This window comes from Chelon labrosus (genome assembly GCF_963514085.1).
Source record: "Chelon labrosus genome assembly, chromosome: 23".
Taxonomy (NCBI): Eukaryota; Metazoa; Chordata; class Actinopteri; order Mugiliformes; family Mugilidae; genus Chelon; species Chelon labrosus.
The window spans coordinates 13,532,511-13,555,782 of NC_140356.1; the positions used below are offsets into that span (position 1 = coordinate 13,532,511).

The 23,272-nt window shown below is 43.2% G+C and overlaps 1 protein-coding gene across 1 annotated transcript in view; it reads right to left on the reverse strand.

The window, feature by feature from the left end:
* LOC311508571 (protein O-mannosyl-transferase TMTC2-like) overlaps positions 1–23,272 on the reverse strand; it is a 59,178-nt gene that overhangs the window by 30,927 nt on the left and 4,979 nt on the right. Inside the window, exon 2 of the mRNA XM_084573392.1 lies at positions 1,085–1,688. Within this exon, the coding sequence (XP_084429518.1) occupies positions 1,085–1,688 (604 nt within the window). The remainder of the gene's footprint in view (positions 1–1,084; positions 1,689–23,272) is intronic.

The window sequence follows — 23,272 nt, forward strand, 5'->3', positions numbered from 1 at the left end:
AAGCCAATTGTGGGTAAGAAGGTGATTTTCATTTGGACGCTGGCAGGATAAATAAGAAAAGTCACGCATCAGTTTGCAAAGCGCTGACAGCTTGTTCGAGTTCCTGCGAGACGTTTCCGACGGCCGGTACAAGGCTACGTCACAAACCCTTGCGACAAACTGAGGTATTTATAGATGTTTCCACAAGAAGAAACCTCTATAAAAAGATCAGCGGGCGCGCACATGCACGTTCGGCGCTAGGCCGTCCTTGCTCAGTAAACCCAAGGGGACTTTTTATTACGCTAGTTATGCGTTTTACGAGGCCCATCATGTTGGCTGAGGAGCAGTCTCTCTAATCAAATGTGGAGTGCTTGTGCGAGGAGGCTTTCCAGTCAAACGCTGATTCCCATAATCAGATGAGTCACTGCGTCAAGGTTGTCCTCCTCAAATAACTTCAGTTTGGAAGGAGCCCTGCAGAGATTCCCTGCAGTGGAAGGCAGGTTTTTGTGTCTACATTACCGTATGTTTGGACAGCTTACTCGAACAAGTGAACCAAATAATGTACCTGTGAAGGACGCGATATTAGTTTTTTTTTTCCTGCAAATACCTTTTGTCACCTTAAAATGAGAAAACAACTCACCCCAAAAATAGCTTTTCCTGCTCAAGCGTCCTTTCCACGAGTACACATGTACACACACACACATAATGAGGCCGAGATCCTAATTTAGATTTCCTTGCATGAATGTGTATCTATTTACTGCAGCAAATTGAAGCTGGCAGCGGCGTTGCGAGGAAGTAGGAAACTTCCCCTTCTACATACATTACTTCCTGTTAAGCAGAATCAAATGAGCAAAGCTTATAGTTCGTGCACCAGCAGACGGGCCCGGATAAGCAAACAGTTTTTCCTAATTGGACTCGTAATGAAAAGCAAACACATATTTTTTTTCTTTGCACACAACACTCCACAATACAGGAAACATTCACAGATGGCTGGCTGAGGTTTGCCTCTGAGGGCAGGAAGAGGAAACTGGATAAGTACAGATGCGAGACGAGAGCCAGTGAACACACATATATTCTACGGCCCCGGCGGCGTGCATTGATTTACCTTTCCTAAGAGGAGGAGGAGAGCCTGGCGAAACCGGAGTCTCTGGAACACGAAGAGGTCGTACACAGCGGACACGGCCAGCACCGTCACGCCTTGCTCCTTCCACAGCATGCTCGCCGCCGCGCACCAGACGCTGCCCAGCATCCAGCCCCAGCACCTGGTGACCGAGCCGGCGGCGCATCGCCTGCTCTGGAAGGCCCCGCGGAGTCCACAGTGTCTCACGTAGCAGAGAAGAGACAGCAGGAAAAACAGAGCGGCGCCGACGTCCGCCCTCCCCACCACGCCGGCGACCGCCTCGGTGTGCACCGGGTGAGAGGCGAAAAGGAGGCCCGCCAGGAGGCTCCACGGCCCTCCGCCCAGCAGCGGGCGGCTGAAGGCCGTGACGAGGGCGGTGACCAGGCCGTGCAGCACCACGTTCAGGAGGTGGTAGCCCCAGGGACGCAGGCCGTGAAGGGTGTAGTTGAGGCGGAAGGAGAGGGTGCAGAGCGGGCGGAAGGACTTGTGGCTGCCGCTGTGGGTGAGCAGGGTGCCCCAGAAGTCGTCATAGAGGATGTTGGTCCACGGAGTATCTAGGAGGAGGTCCTGGTTGGTCTTTATGGCCCGGCTGAAAGAACAAAAGAAATACACTGTAAACCACTACGAATGTCTTATTTGTGTCTATTTTTCAAAGTATTTAAGTATGAACTGTTAAAGCATGGTCTCCTAATGAGCTTCCCAGCTTGCTGTCGACCGCCTCACAAGTGAAATTTAATAGACCAAGGCAACAAGGACACCAAATGTAATAACAGGCCACAGAATATTTGATTTATACCCTCGCGCGGTCTGCCACAGCATGTACATATGTTACAGATACCTGCACATGCACACTTGCAGACAGGTGGTTTCACACCCCCGAGGCTGCTGCGGGATCCTCATAATTAGCGGATCATTACCAGTGTGTGTGTGTGTTTGGGGTTTTTTGCTGCATTCGTGTACACTCACGCGCGGCTACAAATCAGGATCACTGCGGGGATTAAGAGTGATGAATGGGCTGGCCGCTGGAACAACTCGGAGGCTTGTGGGAGAAATTCCCCCAGGAAACACAAGCACAACAAGTTTTTTTGGGGTTTTTTTTCCTCAAGAAAGTGAAATTTGATTAAAGTTGAAACTGGCCTAGATATTACAAACAAAAAAAGTATCTGCATTTGATTCTCCTGACTCTAGGCAGCTGGAAGTCGAAGGGAACAAACAAAGGGATGTCACAGAAGGAAAACACAGTTCAAATTTGAGTTTATTTTAATGCAATCATCAATAAAGCATGTATTTTTTTTGCATTTCTCTGTAATTTAAAACGTGGCTCTGAGGTGCGATGCTAACGGTTGTTCATTTTCCTTAAAATTAGGAATAAGACTCTATACAACTGATTAAATTTATATGAACTTAATGAAAATTTCCACTTCTGAGGTTGTGATTAGCGCCAGAGGAAGGTGTTTAGACGTCTATTCTTGTGAGCACGGTAAAAAACGACGCCATATGAAGGCAGCACCACTTCAATGAAATTAATCTTTATTCTATTGCATTACAACTTATTTCCCCAAACTGAATCACAAACTGAAGGGCGGTTAATTAACTTTTAAAGGCTCCACAGCCAAACAGAACGAGGATAATTTGATGTATCACTAAAGAGATGAAGAGAATCCCTTCATACCTTAACATGGTTTAGATGTAACTCTACGCCTCTGACTCATTTAGCATGCATGGGGCTATAAATATGGAAATTGGTCTGCACTTCTGCCTCCGCCCGCCCGCCCGCCCCTCCGCTGCTCGACGGCGACTCGAGCACACTTGCTCACCTTTGACTGCACTCAAACAAAACTAATCTATGCTACGCAACGGCAAGTTGTGATATTGAAATAATTCAGATGTATGTGCATGTGATTCAAGACGAAGGGCAAATTGCACAAGCTGAGAATGGTAATGAGTGACAGATAACATCCAGCTTTACTTATCAAACTAGTGTTTTGCGATGTTTAGATAAACCTACTTCGATCAGGCATAACATTATGACCACCTTCCTAATATTGTGTAGGTCTCCCTTGTGCCTCCAAAACAGTTGTGACTCATCAGAGAATGGACATGGGCCTTCTGGGGGTGTCCTGTGGTGTCTGGAAACAGGATGTTGTTAGTGGGGACCTTTGGGTCCTATGGGTTGAGGGGAGGGGCCTCTGTGGATCATCCCACAGATACTTGATCAGTTTGGGATCTAGTCAATTTGGAGGCCAGGTCAACGCCTTGTGCTGTTTTTCATGTTTTTTTTTAGTTGTTCCTTAACCGTTTTTTGGGGGTGCCTGGTCTGGTCTAAGTGGGTGCTACATGTCTAAGTAACATCCACATGAATGCCAGGTCCAAAAGTTTCCCAGCAAAGCTATGGGATGACCCATAGGACCCAAAGGCCCCCCACAGGTCAATGTTATTTACTTCTCCTGGTTTTAATGTTGTGGCTGATCGGTGTAGCTCTCCATGTCCAACTCAGACACCAAAGAAAGACATCGTAAGTACTGCTGCCTTCAAATGAGGACATTTGTGGTATTACTACCACCTCGTAGTTCACAAGTTGTGATGTGTTTGCTGGATTTTCAGAAATTAGTTTTCTTTAGGATTTCATAGCAAGTAAATATGGACATTTTTAATACTCCCAAAATTTCTTCCTTTCATTTATGCATTTCCATTTGCAAGTTAAGTTACCCTGCTAAACTGTTAGCCTTGGATGCTTTTAGACGCTACCTAGCAGCCAAGTTGATGTTGTGTAACCACAAGCTCATGAGTTCCTTTGAAGGCAGCATAAACCCCACGCAGCAAAGTGACGAGATTAGTTCCTTGGGTTTCTGATCCTTTGTTTTTAAAAGAGTTTTACTGGTACACTGCCATTCCACTGCCATTTGTCTTCTAATATATACAACAATGGACATGTTAAGATGGGCTTTACAAGCTAGATCACATAGAGAATGTAAAAAAAATAAAATAAAAAATACATCAAACAAACCCAGGGTGCAATAAGACTGCAACACAATGAAGGAATAAATAGAAAAGGCACATTTCTAGCTTCCAGAATATCAAAGGGTGGCCAAATCTACTGATCTGAGCGCTGACGTGCCAATTAAAAGCAGCCGGGAGAAAGACAACAAGCAGAGTCATAACAGCTTGTCTTATCCTCTGAGGACAATGCCGCTCAGCAGGCCACATATTTTTATTTGCATACTGCAACGTGAAACCTGGGTACTGTGAGCATGAAAGGCTTCGGATTTCCAGGTTTTGATCGCGCAGCCTCGGCGGCAGCCTTCTCTCTCTTGCTCTGAGGATTTTGATTGTCATTAACGGCGCTACTGTGCCTGAGCCTGGGAGGAAAGAAGAAAAAAAGGAAAATGGGGGCCAGTCGGGGTCTTCCTTTGTCTGCAGACTGTAACCAAGAGCAGCATGAAGGAGAAAGAGCTCGAGCTTGCAGACGAGTTAAAAGCGAGAGCCCGACAGTGAAGCAAAAATGATACAGATCCGGTGTCAGAGCGATAACTGCTCAATGAATTAATTTAAGTGTTTTTTCCTACGAGCCTACGGCCCTGTCATCGCGTGAGCTGTAGTAAATTCCTCCATTTCCCAGGATTGTTCAGCCGGGGAAAAGCAAGTGTGTTTCTCAGGCTTTCAATAAGTACAGCAAGCGCCAAACTCTCTCTTGTCTGATATTTCTGCAGACCGAGAGCATTACATCATCCAGTTGTTTTCTTTTTTCGTTTTTTTTTTTACTGTAACTCCACAGTGAGACATTATTTCTAAAATGTTTAACAGTCCCTCTCCGGTTTGATACGAGGGCGGCAATGCAAGTACAATAAACATATTGAAATGTAATGATGATCAACACTGAAAGTTTTATTAGTGCGCCGTGTCCTTTGAGTATAACGTCTCAAAAATGTATAAACTATAGCCGCCTCACGTTTCCGCCGCCTCTGTCAGGAAGAGTTCGACTGAATAAATATGGCGTCCATCTAATTCTGAAACTGTTTTCCCGTCCCCCAGAGGCGTTCAGTTAGCGGACTAATCCAAACCCGGCTTTATTCGCGCTCCCTTGGCTCCCCCCGTGTCCCTCGGCATGTCCTGGGTCTCAATACTCTGCGGTGATAAATAATTTAAATATTCAAATCGGCCGCCAAACACTCGTCTCCCTCCCTGCTCCTGCCCGGCACCGGCGGATGAAAAGAATGCATTAGCTGCAAGGGGTTTGGGAAAGGGCCCGTGCATGTGCGCCGTAAAGGCTAAAGGAGTAAATGGCTACATGCAATGTTTCCGTCTTTGTGCCGCGAGAGTGTGCGACAACAGAGACGGTGCTGACGGCTTCATTGAGGCCGCTCGCTGCAGCGGTGCAGATAGAGCGGCCTCCCGTAGTGATTGCTCTTACAGAAGGGGGTCTTTTGTATTCAGCCACCGTATGTGGGGCAGGCAGGCGGGCTGCAGGGCACTCTATTCACAATCCACAAAGTACAGGACGGGGTTTTTTCTTTTCAGTTTTCTTTTTTTTTCCTTTTTTTGGGGCGGGGGGAGGTAAAAATCTGAGGGATTTCCATCATCTCTGAAAAGAGACATTACTGGGCGGGGGTGACGGGGTGAGGTCTTTTTTTTTCTTTTTTTTTTTTTTTTCACCTGTCTGCTGCTTTGAGTGGAGAGAAAATTGGCCGTCTTTGGGTGTTTGGGTATGTGTCTTTTCAGTATGCAAATGAGGCACTCCACCGCCTCCCGAGCAGTGATCTCACCACCAGTGATTTGCTTTTTCATGTGCTCTGGCTGCCCACACAGCACACCAGGCCTTTATGGGGACTTTATTAGGCATTTTTACTATCACGCCGAATGTAAATTACGATTCCTTCATTCATGAAATGTCGAAAATCCCAAATTGTACATATTAAAATAATACACAGGCATCCAAATCTATCAGGATGAGGTCTTCATTCTTTATTTTTTTCCATTTCTATGCTGAACAGAACTGGAAAAGAAGCACAGATTTTTCTGTAATGCCTTCCTCGTCTCCTGGATTGAGTCTTGTCGACTTGTCACTAATGTCAGCAGGTGCTTCAAGTGGACACCTCTAGTACAAGGCTGTATGATTGATGCCAGCACTTCTGAATATTAAAAGGACTTGAAAACCTGAGCACCAAATAGTTTAGGTACTTTCATAAAATTATTACCTTATTTATGTTTTTGGTGTGAAGTTTTATTGTAAAATTGCTGGATGGGGCTCCTTTTATGCACCAATCAGATTTCTGGAATCAGATTTTGGACATCGAACTTGTCAAACCTTATCAAACCCCACCCTCATAGTCTTGATAAAGCGACTCATTTGCATAGTAATTTGTCAAATGAATGAGTTAATATTGTCTCAGTTCTACATATATGCTAAAGATCTGAAGTTGTCAGCTGCAATGTGTATGTGCATATTATACACATTATGTAACTATGCACTATAGATGACACTGGACCGAACTTATTGTTACTGGACATTTGGCACATGGTTGTTAGGTTGGTGGCTGTAAATTCATTGCATTTCATTGCAGTTTCATTTTTTCATCCATCCATCCAATATTAATTCCTAGCCATTATAACAAGAACAAAAAGTGTCCATTCTGTATTTCAAATCAAAAAACCTGAAACACATGATATAGAACTAATATGTCCATGCAGTCCTTTTAAATGGAAATCAATGGCTCCATTTATTAGACACTAGTATTGTGATGACTGGAATAATAACCCAATCAGAACAAAAATGCTTCGTGTAATCACCTTAGTCGGACCAGACTGGGCTGATATTATGAAATATATATGTTAAACCTATTATATATACAGTATATTGACTTCATTGAGAAGGATGGTGAATAGACTGGTTAATAATGTGTAGAGTAAGGAATATTAGAAAACCTGTTTTCTGCCCCAGGCCAAAAAGGGTGGGGTAAACTTTTAATAATTTGTAGAATGGGAAAATAACAGCACTGCTGAACTGGTCATTCCCATCATTTTTTTGTGGGCAGTGTCGTCGAAAACACGGATCCACCATTGTCATCTTCTCCCATTGAACGGATTCAGTGTTGATGCCCTACAGAGGGTAGAACCGCTTTGCACATGCTGACTGATGTTTTGGCTCATGTAAACTGGATTCATTTATTTAGCTGCACGAATGCCAATGCGCCATATTGGATATACATGGCTGGGTCCAAACACTGCATCAGCTAAAAGCTTGAATCACCAACCGCAGCCCATGAAAAGTTGTTTTCTTAATTGCACCCTTGAAAAGTTCAGTTTAGAGACTTCAGATGACATGTTTGTGCACAAACATACACCGTGCTTCGCTGCAGTCCCGTCTCTCCCACTGTGGTCTGACATGGCGAACCAACCACTGGTCTAAATGTGTTTGTGACCTTTATTGAAAGGACAACAACATTTAACTGCACTACTTGAGTCTGTTTTTAAATGTTTGGGCTCTGGTCCAGACTGTCTGTCTGCAGCATGTGCGCAGGCCGGCCTGCTCCACTATAATAAACATTTCCAGTAAACTGCCATCAGTTAATATAATCAGGGAAGGCTGAAACACAACCTTTAGTAGCCGAGTGCATCCTCCTGCTCCCTGATGGCAGTAATGAGATAGACTAGCCAATCATCACGAAACAGTTAATGGATAACTGGCCTGGACAAATTTTTCACGGACATCATCGCCTCTTGGTTCTTTTTCCATTTTATTCTATTATGTCTCGCCTTCACCCACTTCACCGTCTCCATTCATTCCTTTATCTATGTCTCTGCCTCTTCTGCAGTTAAGATCGCTTTGTCCGTTTCCTTTTTCTTTGTCCTTTTTATCTTTACTATCTGCCTCTTGGACCATATCTCCTCGAGCAGTCTGCTTCACTACCGAGCCTTTTACAACACCCCTCGTCTGGCCAAGATCTATTAAATTTCCATCTCCTTGCTGCACAATCTGAGTGCTAATTAAACAGGCAGTCATGGAGCTGCAGCAGACAGCCTTATTCACACAATGCTAATCTTGGGCTGGCGCACCGCTGAAGTAAATACACTGCTGATGCTCCTGGCTTTGTGTAGGACTGTCCAGAACCCAGATGATTCAAACTCTCGGAGTTGATTACAGAGCTGCCATCTCTATAAACCAGACAGATCTACTATGAATTATTACGTGTTTTTGCATTCATTTCATTCTGATGCTAAGACCCTGTTTACACTAGATTGGAAAATCTGAAGACCCAGACACAAGTGCTCTCTCCATGTTTTCCAGCTAAACACTTGTGTTTAGATTTCATTATTGCCTACGTTGCTTTCGCTACAAGGTCAGAGCCCCCCACAGAGCTATTACGTCCCTCTGTCAGACAGGCTTGATAAGAAGGTAAAAAACATTTCAAGGACTGGTGTAAATGTGTGTGGTATTCCAATGAAAAGCATTGCGAATATGCATTTGCCATATAAAAGACATGTTGTTAAAAGGCCACTACACCATATTGGCAAAAGGTTTAAGTAATCATATCACATTGGTTATGCAAGCCTTTTACGACTGCTTTGATTGCTGATCACCCAAGACGCATTTTAAAACAAAATGTCTAAAAGAATTTGACAAGAATCAGAGAGGAATTTTCAAAACCAGACAAAAGGGTAAGGAGAAAGGGGATCCTGATGGACACATAATCTGCAGATTGACTGAATGACACCGAGACGCAACCGCCGAGGCTGACTCCAAAATCAAGTAAATATTGCATTTTGCAGATATTGCACTGATTAGCTCAAACACTGACTTCATTGCTCAGTTATTTGGCTGGCACTGAAGACCTCGCTTCTAAGTTGTTTGACTTTGTCAAAACCGTCACAATGTGCCACAGTGCAAAACAATGAGCGTACCATTGTTTTGGTCTCCCTATCAAAAATATCATTCGCTTCTCACAATTGTCGACTTCAGTGTGAGAAAAATCGAGCACGCCACAAGCTGCCGGGCCACCGTGAATGGAGAAAATATTAAACCAGCGGAGAAAACTAGCTGCCTAAACAATTCATCTATTGATCGTAGCTTCTCCAATGCGGGTATTTGTGGGTCCCATCTTCTGATGGTGTTTCTGCTATTGTCAAAATCCAACGCTCACCGTGAACTGATAAAAGAAACTGGTTTACACCAAGTTTGTCCTATTTTAATAAGTGATTTGCACTGGACGAAGACTGCTACCAATAACTGATCTCATCTTAATTCAGATTCAGTCTTACATGGAGCTGGATGAGGACCAGTGTATCAGTGAGAGAGTGTATGTGTGAGTGGATGTCAGGGTCTGAATCACCTCCGTGTTAATCCAAAAATAACAGGATTAGAAAGTGATCATATACACAGTTTCAGAGACATGCACGGAGGTCGGGAGTCAACGGCTAATCTCATTAATAGCTGTGTGCTTTGTGTATGTGCATCCAAGACTCCAAGACTTTCGTGCCGTTCTGCATGCGCCGTACATGTAATCTATGCAGTACAGTGCCATAATCCTGTGCAGTGTTGTAGTTGGCAGGATAACAGTGTTCAGGGCTTTGTTCCCAGCTGACGCCACAAATGGCTCGGGAGCAAAATCCCATAAATTTCACCTCAATGATCACTCTTGAAGGGGAGAGCGTTGTGCTGCACCGCATGAGGCAGCTGAACACATGGGGACGGGGCTGGTCTGGTTTTAATCCGAAGGTAGCTACCCATCCATCACAGTGCAAGGTTGGACAATCATGCGTAACTCCATTATGTGCTTGCTGGCTGGACCTATACGTGATTCATTCACTGATTATCAGCTGCTACTATCCTGCCAGTATGTAGCCACAGCATGATGGCAGGCAACGAGGAGATGGTGATGAAGATGAAAGAGCGAGATCTTGAGGGGCCTTACATACGTTTCCTATTTAAATTGTATCCCCTCTCCCCAGTGTATCTGTTTAGCTTGCGTATCTGTAGGCTGAAGGGTCAGGAAGTGAGCATTAAGGGTGCGCTCTAACGTCGTACGTCATCGACACCGCCGGCAGAACAATACCCCATCCAGAAGTGGCACGGCTGCTTTCCCACACTCCGTCCCACGCCAGCGTGGCACGAACATGGGAGGAGAGGGAAAACTGAATAAATGTCCAGATAGCATTCATAAAACTCGGTCATTCCGCCAGTGGTCTGGCTGTGAAATTTTTTATGCTTAGCTTTGCAGAGGCTCTTCCCTTTCCTGATGGAGTCTGACATTAATTTGGCAGGCTTTATGCCCGGCTCAGACGCAATTATTTGCTTCTTTCCATCATCTGAAATGTGTGAACAGTGATAAAGCGGCGTTCCGCACTGCTGGCCACTGATGAAGGGAAAAAAATGGCGAGATATTCATCTGTTTTTATTACAGATACGCAGGATGAAGCTTACTTTGTATTCAAGGTACTAACCTACATTCATTTATTTTTTTTTTTATCCTCCTGCTCAGATCGCTGGGTCTGTCTTTTCATTGATTAAAAATAGTCCATCCTGCAGTTCCCAGTAGTTTTCCCATGGGTGCAGAGAAACCAGTGGGAAGTGCGGTGGAATGGAAAGGCCAGTTCAATGACGTATTGTAACTGTTCATATTTACAGTTTACATTTTATTTGAGGCACACAAATCTATGTAATGCCATGTATATGTTTACTCTGAGGAAATGCGCATTGGTGGAGTTGTTTATAAGGACAATGTTTACTGTATAAAAGTAGCTGGCTTCCATGCTTGGGGTATATATACACAACTTGTACAAACATTTAAAGGAAAAGGAGACTCTGACTCAGTCTCTTCTGCATTCTAGCGAAAACACCAATGATGCCGACCTTAAGTGGTGCCATCAACTCACAATTTACCTGGAGTAAAATGCAAAAGATGGAGAAGTTCTGATTTTTCTTCCCGCAAGCCTACTGATTTAACAGGGGTGGTTCAAAATGCAAAGGCAAAATTTGTGCAACGGTGCAAAAGTGTTGGATCGTAAACCAAATGTAATTTTCAGCAGTTACTTTAATTATTTCTGTCTGATTAGCTAAAGCAATGAAACAGTTAGCCTATCATAGTATAGCTTAGCTTCGCTTCGCTTAGCTTAGCTTAGCTTAAAGCAGGGAACAGGTGCAGATTCTAAAGCTCACGAATTAACGCTTTGTCTTTCCTGGAAGTTAGCTTTCAGTCAAGCAATGCTTCCACAGCACCCCCTGATTCTCGCACTGAACGTACACACAACATGTACCTGTTCAACTCGTGGCAGTTCAATAAACCTAACCCTTCCCTTCCCTGCCAAGTGTGAAGAAGACTAGCTGAAGTAATGTCAACAAGTGCACAACAGAGTCTTTTGCAGCAAGAGGAATTAGAGGAATTACAGTAACCGAAAACTGCTGAGTATGCACTCGGCTGTAAATGACAATTGACAATATACTTCAACAGTGCAGGGTCTGGCCAAATCATTGCTTGTTCGGACCAGTCCGATTGTGGTTTTATTAGAGGAAATACGGCAATCCAAAACTATTTTTGGACGCGCTTTCGGTGCATCCTGATGATAAAGGCCCACCAAGGTTAAAGAAATAAGAGACAAAATATTCAAAGCTTTCCTTTAGTATGCACCTTTTAATACGTTAACTCCAGGGAATCGTTTCCTGCCATTGTCAAGCAGCACAAGGTTTCCAGAAGCATCTGTTTCTCTTACTTTAACGAAACTTACAAAAATAATTACAAAAGAAACTGTATTTATCTTGATGAAAGACTAAGGATAGTTGACACACACTTATGTTCCACTCACATCACTGTTTGGTTTAAGTCCAGTGAAGTATTGTATGTCTACTTAGATTTAATTGTTGTGATCCAAAGAAAGCAATATTTAGGATACTTACTCCTCATCAGTCCAGTCTAGCCCAGCTGTTTTAGTTTCATAACCATCAGGCCCAACAGGTCGACTCATAGCTGATTAAGATAAAGTCTCCTCTACTTCCTCAGTTTGTCGAAGCAAGCTAGTCGGGGCAAACACATTTCTTCCGGGGGCTCCTGTCTTCAAAGAGGGGGAGGAAGGCCTGAGCTAAACGCCAGGAAGTTGGCTGTCTCTCCTTTGTCAGGCAGTGCACTTGCTTTCATGTCCCCTGTGAAGTCGGTTTCCTGATTAGCAGAACGACTAACAAATAGGCCACAGCCCTGGTCGACTCACTGTAGTTAATTTGTGTTGTGCACTTTAATAGACCGTGACCTGACTTGAAATGTACACGTAAATGAAATAAATTCCATTTATGGCTGCTTTATATTCCTTGAATGAACACCAAACATTGTTTCTCTATTGAATCTTTAATTCTTCGTCTGAAAAGAGAGAGTCGGGGGTTTGGTAGCTGGAACCATCAGTGAAAGGACAGTAAATTAAAAGATGGTATATGATGGTATATATTCATAGCAAACAAATCTAATGGGAAAAAAAAAAAAAACCTATAGAGAACAGATCCTGCTAACAAGTAGCTTATCTGGCTTATTCTTTTGTGCCATCAAGCTCCATTGTATTCTTGAAAAGATAAAGCATATTTAGTATAAAGTATATTTTATGCAACAATGAAAGTGCAGTAGATGCTTCATAAAAATTATTTCCGGAGCCAGGAAGCAGTTAGCCTAGCCTAGCATAGCTTAGCTTATCTTAGCTTATATCTGTGAATGGGTGCAAACAGTTCAAAGCTTGCTAGTTAATTTCTTACATTTGCTTGGGTTTTACAGTGAGTTCGCTTTTTGCCAAAGAAGTCTCCGGGACTGTTTCTAAGGTCATACTTACATGCGGTAGTTAAAAGTCATTTGATCTAATTATCTGCACAAGTTACTCAATATTTCATCTCATAGAGTATTTCTGACCAAGGCATTTTTTAACATGCTGAGAAAAAAAAAAGAAAAAAAGATGAACCCTGTCATTGAAAGTTCGACTCCTCATCTATTTTTCAGCAGATTGATTGCCCAGTCTTTATCTAAGTGACTGATTGATCACTTCCCATTAGCTGGCCGCACAAAATAGAGGTGATCCGACAACAACGCCACCAGCACCACCTCAGCTAAAAAGGAGACTCTGGGCCCACTGCAACGTTTCCTGAGTGATGGTGTCAATAAAAGGCTGTGATGAATACTCAGCCTCACCGGAGGAGGAAAGCTATTGGAAATCAATGGCTAATAAAACTAATGCTTTACGCTGCCCCAGAGGAAAATACAGCAGATGCAGTGACGGGAAAGAATTTGTCGGGATTTAAAGGCGTCGAGGCTCCAAAAAGCTGTGTAATTAATGGAGTTTTTCATGTATAATATTACCTCCCAGCCGCAGTTTGTTGATACTTAGCTTGTTTAGAGAGATTAGGACTCCTTGTACACTTGAGAGTACTTGTACACAGTAAGCAGAATGATTGCATGTAATCAGACTGAAGAACGCTAAAGGTCATGGTTTGGAGAGTTTGACTGTTCAATTCAACAAAAACTTACAGTTTCTCACCTTCATGAACTGACCAAAGACCACCAGGAACTCTTGTGGAAAAAGGCATTGGCTTGTTTATCACATATAAATCAAGATAGGAGCCCCGACTGTGAAATTTATAGCTTTCGAGAAGTCTCACCCAATAAATAAACCATATGCCTACGGTGCAGTTGGTACCGTGCCCAATAGCACTCACATACATTTAAGTGGGCCAATGTCCAGGAGTCAGTGTTGTGCAAGTTCACACAAAACTTGAACTAGCTCAAAGTTCAGTTCGCATCGACAAAAGTGAACTAGTTCATAGTTCACATTTTTTCATAGACTCCACTTTTTTTTTTAATGAGCAGCTTCGAGCTATTCTTGTTAAAAAATAATCTCTGACTGACCTGCCCATCCATCCCCAGCCCGTGATATTTCTTCCGCCAGTATCTTTACTGCCTTTTTGAATAACCATTGACTGTACAGACTTGTAAATAACTCAAATGTTTGTGTGGATCTGCTGCTTCTGCGGTGCCGGAGGCGGCTTCTCTTTCAGCTGCACCAGCCATCCTGTATGCCGTAAATCGCACGTCAGTTGACAGCTGTCGTAAAACTTTTATTGTCTTTTTTTTTCCTGAACGGGGGTGAACGTCGTTATTTCCCTCCAGATTGAGCGAAACTCACGTATACGCTCTCAGTTGGGAAAATGATGCGTTCAGTTCACAGTTCACAAAAATATGAACGTGGTCAAAGAACGGCAGAACACTGCCAGGAGTATTGGATGCTTAAGAGTTTCTAAAATCTTAGGCTTTCCCACTCTGCCAACTCTTATCAGTGAAACAGTCGCCAACTTTAACACCATCCATCCCCACCAATGGGTTCCAGCCAGAACAACCTCCTCCGGCATTTTACAAGAAAACAAATGAGCAGCCAATCAGTTCTCAATTCTCCATCTAGCAGGGGCTTGACAGTTAATTACAACTTCTGACTGTGGACGGGTAATTAGGGTGGCCTTCACGAGTCGCCTGCATCCACAGTGATAAATGTGATGCTTGATTGCGAGCGGACAGAACGCTGTTCTCAGACTCAGCCAAACAATACACAAATCACGGCCGTGTACAGGCTGGGGATATGATTTAAAATGCCAGACAGATGTTGTTGTATCTCAGCTTGCTGCTGCTGCTGATAAAACGGTGTTGCATCTCCAGGAATTTATGCAGAATTACCCAATTTTTACTTGGGCCTTAATTTCCTGCCTTCCATTATCTACTCAAAATATGCAAAAATGAGCCACAAGGCCAAACTACCATTTGAATGTAGCAGAAAAATGTAATATTCATAGTACAATAATTATATATTTCAATTTAAAATTCCAAGTGTGTAAATGTAAAGATTTTGGCAAAGTCCAGCAAGGGATGTTTGTGATTATTAAACAGGGCTAATTTTGTTCTCTCTGATAGCCATAATTCATGCCACCAAAGCCTCTAAGAAATAATGTGAGGAATCAATTTGGATTTTACACCACAGATATGAATAAAGGTAAAAGACTTTTGAATTTCTAGTTTTGAAATCATTCATGTAATCAATCCTCTACCTAGCAGATACTTAACATACTGTCCAAGCCGATAACACCTAAAGCAATAGTGGCTGTCATAATGAGCAATGATGTTTTTGTGCAGATGCTCTGCTGAGGTTACTATTACAGCTGGGATGGCTATTGCACCGCTACACGACGACATGGTGTCCTTTTTTAGCTTCAGGTACAGATCCTTTTCCCTAAGCTCTTTAATACATTTTACCTTCTGCTTGTACAATCAATTCCACCGGCCTAGTTCCAAAGAGCTGTGGGTGTTGGCACGGTGACCTACAAAAAGCTCCATCCACCTAAACTCATCATTATTCCACACTTGAATTAAAACGGGGCAATCCGGCGCGGGAGGGAGGGGGGGCAAATACGGTGGCTGGCATTGATTTTTTTTCTCCGCGGGGAAAAGACGGATGCCGACGGGTCACGGAGAGCCGCGGCTCACAAAGGGCTGCCAATGTTCACGGTTCACTTTTCACCTCGGTCCAGCTGTACGATTTGCGCGCACATATGTTCAAATTTGAGCTCGCACATGCGGAGCACCAGGTGTGGACACAAAGCATCCACAATGCCCTCTCCAGAGCGGTGCAGGCCCACTTTAATCGCTGGGATCAAAAGCATGGCAAGCCTTGGAAATGACCAGCTGAGTCTACTATCAACTGCCAAGAAAAAAGTCTTGATTTCTTTTCTTGATTCAGCACCAGAAATTTGTCTATCGGGCCCTGGAAACAACTGGAATACGAAGCGCTGAATTGTGCCGCTCAGGAAGTTTTTCGTTTTTTGCTGAAGACTAATGAACCTGGGGATATGGTAAGTCCATACGTTGAGGTACAAATCTGGTCCATGGAGACAGAACTTCTCTTCAGACCCTGAAAAACTGGATCACTTTTGATCCGCTGTGGAGATTATAATGAGGACAAGTTTAATTGCCGATGACAAATCACAGAGCCAGTGGAGGATCTGAGGGGTGCAGTGCTGCCAAGGGAGCAGCTGGAGAAACAAAGCAGCATTCTGTTTCTGCTCAAAAGCTTTCTGTCTTTGATTAGAAAAAAAAAATAAAATCACCTTAAAGCTCCATTAGAATTTGGTTCGTAATCCGATCGCATATTTAAAAAATGCAGCTATTTTGAGAATGTAGGTCATCTGTCCCTATATACTGGACGCAAAGAATGAAAGTGACAAAAAGCAGAGCGCACATGCCGGCCACTTTCTGTTTTGAAAGCTTTCAGTGGTCAGATTCACATGCAGCATTCGTAATGGCCAAGTAAGCCACACTAATAGACCGTACAGCACTGTATCCAATCCAGAATAGGCCGTCCTTTCTTCTGCCGTGACCAGTTGTCACATTCCAGCATTAGCCAGAGAGAAACGGCAGTTAAAGAGGGGTACCACTGGGGCCAACCCAAACCAAATCTGTCTTCTTTTCAAGGACCTGAGCTAATTATCTAAGATCTTTTCAAATTCTGATCTGTGATCTGTTGAACACGGCTGGTACAACACCACCATTTGCCTGAGCTCAACTTTAACATTGGAACCAATGAAGTCATCCCAAAAGTTCAAACCCCATCCATTTGACCCTTAACTTCAGATAAAAGCAAAAGTCGACTAAAGTGGTTCAAAGGTATTTTGACTAGAGCCCTGTTTTTATTTGGCTCAGAAACACCAATCAGTGCAAATTCTACCAAGTCCCCATGTGCGAGCACAAAATATTATAGTCTATGAATTCTGACACCAACAAAATCCAGTGTATAAAAAAATGTCAAATCCACTTTCCTGCAGGAGGTTTAATATGATCCAAGTTTGACAAACTATCAGCAGGAGTTTGAAAATATATGGCCTTGTTTAAATGCTGCAGGAACCTCCATTATAAAACCATAAAACGCGTCATAAAAATACCATATTCCCCACTGAGATAGACTGGAGGGACACGCAGACATTATGTCATGGTGCGGCATGGTGACACGGGTATGGACGACCGGGTTACAAGCGATTGTAGCCAAGTTGGTCCTTTTGTTATTCGGTGCAAAGATACAAGAGAAGTAGGAGCTGACGGAAAGAAACCGAACACTTCCATCACGTTACATCTAAAAAGAACTGACTGTAGGTTTAAAGGAGTAGTTAGGCATACAGTTATGTAGCTCAACATAACGCTCACTAATTTGCACATTGTATTTTTGGAGTTTTATTTGTACAAAAACAAAAGTGTTGCCGTTTTTCCGAGTGGCAACCTCCGCAGTTGAAAAAATAAGCCAATGCAAGGTATCAAAAATGGCAGGTCCTTAGGTGACTGGTTCCAAACATAGACAATATAAAATGGATGGCGGCCAAACTAGAGCTCCCCCTGGTGACTGGCTGCAGTACAGGTCATAAGCTCCATCCCCTCCATGTTAGTGAATGGGAATTGGGCCAAATTAAAACACTAAAATACATGTTAAAAATACATTGGCTCCAAAGTCGCAAGATGGCGCCACCTGTATCCCCGGGAAGAATAGCGTCAGTTTGGCTAATGCAAGGAAGTGGGGACGCATTGTCCATATTTATATACAGTGAGCACAAACCTGAATATTAAATTCCCCAACATTACAGCAGAAATAACCATGTATACATCCTGGCACAAAATAATGATTTTAGTTTAAGGTTTAAGGGCATAACCCGCCCACCTCGGATCCACTCATGTTCCACCTTCTTGTTAGTTGGATTCAGGAAATGCCAAGATAGCAATGCCAAGAAGCTCAATGTGCCTTCCACACTGAGTTTTAACGTTGTTCTTCAAGAAAACTATGGGCAACATTAGGTGGTTTGTACATCTTCATATATAATCCATGTGTTTTTATGGCTCTAAGTCCAAAAGTATTTCCAGGCAAGGACCAATTGTCAGATAGCATATTTCCAAAAAAATCTATATTTACCTTTAACTCCTCGACAGCTGCTAAACACACCAGGAAAACATCTCATTACAGAACAATATATCCTCATGTGTGTAACCGGGTGAAAAATGGGTCACCACCCAGACAAACATCTTTCCTGTCTCCTATAGGGATGTCACATGCTGTGCTCCTTTCTGCTGATAACGCTGTGAGTAGCTGCTGCTGGTTAGAGAGGGAAAACCCGGGAAAGGCCAAGGAGTGCAGATTAAATTGCCGTTGTCAGCCACCTCGGTTGCGGATTGACTGGATGTGGTATCACAGTAATGAGCGAGCCTTGGGGGGGCGGAGAAGAGACTGCATGCATCTTTAGATGAAATGCAGCCAGTGTGGCGGATGAGCTGGCATCGTCACACTATGCGGTGACCTCTAATCTCCGACTGCTCGCCATGTGTACACAGCAGAGATACCAATCTACAACTGGACGGCGCCTCGGGATGTTTCCTTAGCTCACATTCACATGAAACAGAATGACTGAATGTGTGGGATACAGATTTTTTTATGTTTTTTTAGGCGGGGGGGGGCAACCAGTCACGGTATCGACACATTCCAAATTCCCTGCTGCTTCTTCATATCAAAGTGAAAACACATCACAGACCTCACAGAAACTGATCATGGGCTTATCAAAAGCACTATGCATAATTCACTGGTCTTCATACAGTCCTCCAGATTAAAAGTAAAAAATAGTAGATTCAAAGAGTAAACTGTGAAGACTCCCTGCAAAATAAATTACAGCTCATCACGGCAGCACTATAACTTTGCAGCCACTCATCTAAAAAAATGAAAACTATTTTCTGAAGAAAGATAAGTACAGTGGTCGGTTTATCTCAAACACAGCCATTATCAAATACAGATGGCCGGTATAAGTGTATAGAGATATAAGCAGGTATAAAAGCAGGTATAACTCAGTTCCTCTCCATGAGATTGGCTGAGCAGACTATTGAGCCGGTGTTTAAAAGGTTAGCGCATCAAATTGGGAGGATTGGATCAAATGTTTCCTGACCCTGGCTGGGTAATTAAGGAGGATAGTTAACTTGAAGCATTGTTCTAAATGCAGAATAACGACTTTCCAACCGATCCAGTGACTTTTGATTTGGGCCGGAAATGCTCAGGAAACCAAACGCTGTGGCTAAATGATGAAACAGGAAATTACAAATGTGCCTTCAGCTCAGGACAGCTTAGCATTAAAGCATGCGGATCCGGACTCTTCTTGAATAAAGCAGTATTTTTAGCCACAATGGCCTTACAATCCTCTCCTTTAATAATGCAGATTGTGTCATCACTCCTCCAAATAGCCCTCCATTGTACCGCAAAGAGAGAACCTCTAAACAACGGGCATGTATCAAGACATCCACACTTCCTCTATCTGTATTTTCTAGTGTTGTTCTCCGCGTTTAGGCGCTTATCAGGAGGAAACAGGAAAAGGAGAAAGGCCATCTCCCTCTGCAGGGTAAATCAAGTGGACGGGAGTGAAATATGAATACGGTATATTCCCTCTTAACTAAAAGTGTGAATGCAAATTTAAAAAAAATCCATCACTACCCACAGATGGTGACCTCCCACAGGCTCTGCATTATAAAATCTCGGGTAACATGCTACAAGGACCAAGCTCCAGAACTGCATCTATGACTAAAGGTAGCAAATCCCTCAAGCCTTCACACCAACACTCTCACTCTCCCCCTCTCAGGTTTTTATGAGGTGAGAATCACAAACTGATTTCCCCCACCACACACACACACTGCATTTGGCCCTGTTCTGACCCAGAAAGCCTTATGCATATTAGTATGGTTTACTACCTGGAGTAGCCATGCGTGAAGATGGAAAGAGCGTGAGCAGCGCTCAGCTAGGGTTCAGAGCCAAGGCTGCCTAGCTAATGAATCTCTATTGGTTTTGCGAAGCGCTCGGCACTTAGAATTGTAATTAAGTCACAGCGCTGTCTCGGAATCACACGCTGAGATGACTGGGAGTTTCACCACAGCTTGCGCCGCATTTTTAACTCATCATTTTCTAGGTACTTGCCATTATTAAAACGCAATTTTCCTCACCATCTTCAGGAGCAGAATATCAAAAATCTAAAATATCAGGCAATAATAGCAGATGGATTTAAATGTTAGCAGGATTCATAGTTTATATCTGCAAAAATTCTGAGTAGCCAAAAAAGGTTCGATGTCTTTATTGACAAAAATATCATTAGCGTAAGCAAGAGCAAAGAAACCATTCGATTTGGTCTTTTGGCAAGAGTTATATGAGAAGACTGGAATACAATAAATAGTTTTGTTTGGTTTAATTCACACAAAACCCAAGTTTTAAACACAAAATATAGTTTATTGTTTGGTTGAGTGGCTAACAACCAACTATCTTTGGATAAAAACCAAACTATTTCTTCAAGTCTAGCCTAAGCGAAAACAGAACTCATGTCAGACATTCCCTCTTCTACAGTTTTACACCAAATAGTAAAGAAAAACTCACAGATCACACCAACCACAAGCACCATAGCCAGACCTGATCCATCAGTCTGATCATTTCCTACTAGTGACAGCTTCACCATCACCAGAGAAAGGCTGTTGGTGGTCAGTCAACAACAGATCCCTTTCAGATCCTCAGAAAATGCCCGATGAATTTCACGCTCACCGTTCCTTGTTGCTGTGTCGTAAAACATGAGCACTTTGTCAAGAGTAACAAAAGAAACACGTTTGATTTTCTGTTCCGACAGCTGTTCTGGGCTACAGAGGAAAAAAAAATCTCTGCAGTCACCGAAAGACGATACTCAATGGCTATTGATTACAAAAGGTAGAAAGGCTAATCGTGTGATCCCCAGTTTGGTTTTGGTTTCGTATTACGCCTCAACTGCTGTAAGTTGTTTCAGAAGTCCACCTTGTAGTTTAAAGAGGGAAAGCGGACGCCAGTTTGGAAGTGTAATCCAATGCCACAAAAAAGCGCTTTGCTTACAAAGTGAATTTAGTGCGCTGTGGTAGAAATTCAACCCCATGCTGGTGAACACAGTTATGAAGGGTCTCAGTTAAAGAAGAGCATGATGATTGAGAGAAATTTGCGAGTCTGTGTTTTCACCACTTTATCTGCGGTTCTGAGGGTTTCATGCTCCCCAGTCCGGCATGGGTGTTACATGACAAATCTATGACTTTGGTATGTGTATCTCACAGAGAGCTGGCAATCAAATAAGCCTGGCCGTCCTTGGATACCGCTGTTTTGGGAGCCACATATGGTGTGTATACAGTCAGGGTCGTGGGACTGAGGTTTGGCCGCGGTGTCTTGGCAGACTGGGCGGGGCGACTGCGGCCTGCGGAGCACAAGGGCCAGCCAAGGGTTAGCAGCAGCCTCTGCAAGACTCGTGCGTCGCCGGGATCCAACGGGACAAACACATACAAATAAAATCTATGACTAGATGATCTAGAGGCAAGCGTGGTTGAAGTATTATTAATTATGTAACATGCTAGCTTCAGAGACCAGATACATCCCCTAGGGCTTTCAAGCTATGGCTGCAGCTACTGATTATTTTAGAATATTGACCAATCTGTCAATTACTTTCCTGAAAAACTGACTCATTTAGTCAATAAAATGTCAGAAAATGTACATCAATGCACACATACACCGATCAGGCATAACATTATGACCACCTTCCTAATATTGTGTAGGCCTCCCTCGTGCCTCCAAAACATTCTTATCAGAGAATGGACATTGGCCTTCTGAGGGTGTCATGTGGTGCCTGGCAACAGGATGTTGTTAGTGGGAGCCTTTGGGTCCTATGGGTCGAGGGGAGGATCCTCTGTGGATCAGGCTTGTTCCAGTGTATCCCACAGGCACTTGATCAGTTTAGTATCTAGGGGATATGGAGGCCAGGTCAACATCTTGCGCTGTTTTTCATGTTTTTTGAGTTGTTCCCAAACCATTTTTGTTTGTGTGCATGTGTCAGGCTGCATCCTGCTAGGTGGGTGGAAAATGTCTAAACAACATCCACATGAATGTCAGGTCCAAAAGTTAACCCTGCAACGCTTTTCAAAATTTCACAAACTACCTAAAGATATCCAACACCATGGACACTCAGTCCAAGGAAACCTCAAGTCTTCATCTTTTGTTAAAGTCAGATGTTAAAGTTGGCGCACCATACCACAGCAGATAAAGCAGATTTAGCTTATTATGACAAGAGAAAAAAAAAACTGCCCCATACCTCACTTCCTATTCATTACAAAGAAAAATCCATGCAAGTGGCTGTTTACTAGAAAACTGCTTTTCCTGCCCCCGTAAAACCTGGAGTTCATCCGAGCGCAACAAGATGAGCTATAACATTTCATCTTGTGCATTCAGCACAACTTCTTTCTTTAAAAATTGAGCTGGACACTGCTGGCAAGAAATCCCAATTCACCCCATTCGACATACTAGGTCCCTGAAGCCTTCATTTGTGGATAGAAGAATTGACCACTAAGTGCTTACTTTGACTAAATCTGCTAGTAATCAATACGACTTTTTTAATATCGCCTTCCTTTTGTTTTAAGGATAGTCTGATCCCTCCAACTGCAAATCTAAGGTGACCACAGACTGCAAAAACAAGACATCAATAGCAACACTTTCAGGGAAGTAAAAACACATGTTAAATTTAGAGGGATGGCGCATACGATGGCGACACATAACCAGAAACGCTTTGTTCACCACTTTTCACGAGGTCTGCCCGTTTCTCCTCGAAAACCCACAATCCTTCATGAACGCAAATCTGGTTAAAAGCCTCTTGCCACAAAACCATCTCCAATTACTATTCATAAACACTTTTTTCATCAGTTACCCTCGCCACGCTGTTCACCTCATTCCTGTCTGCAGGCGGTTTAAAATGCTTACGGTGGAAACTCCTCCTGACACATTCTTTCTCGCTTAGGCTGTACCGCACGCAGTTCAGTCAAAGGGATTCTGCTCACTCATTTCATTAGCCTACTTCTTCACTCAATATTTATCTGCTCCAAGCACATACTGTAACTTAAACAGCCCGAACACAACTAGGGCACATGGTTTAGATAATTATTCCACTAGAGGCACAGGGCCTTCCTGGTAGCATTTACTACAGGGGGCTGAAACTGATCACACTGAGCCTTGGGAGTGCCAGCCCATAACAGATAATGATTATGAGCCATTATTAAAAACAGATTGAGGCAACATGGGTATTTTTGTGCTTCATCTACACATAGAGCATCTTATATA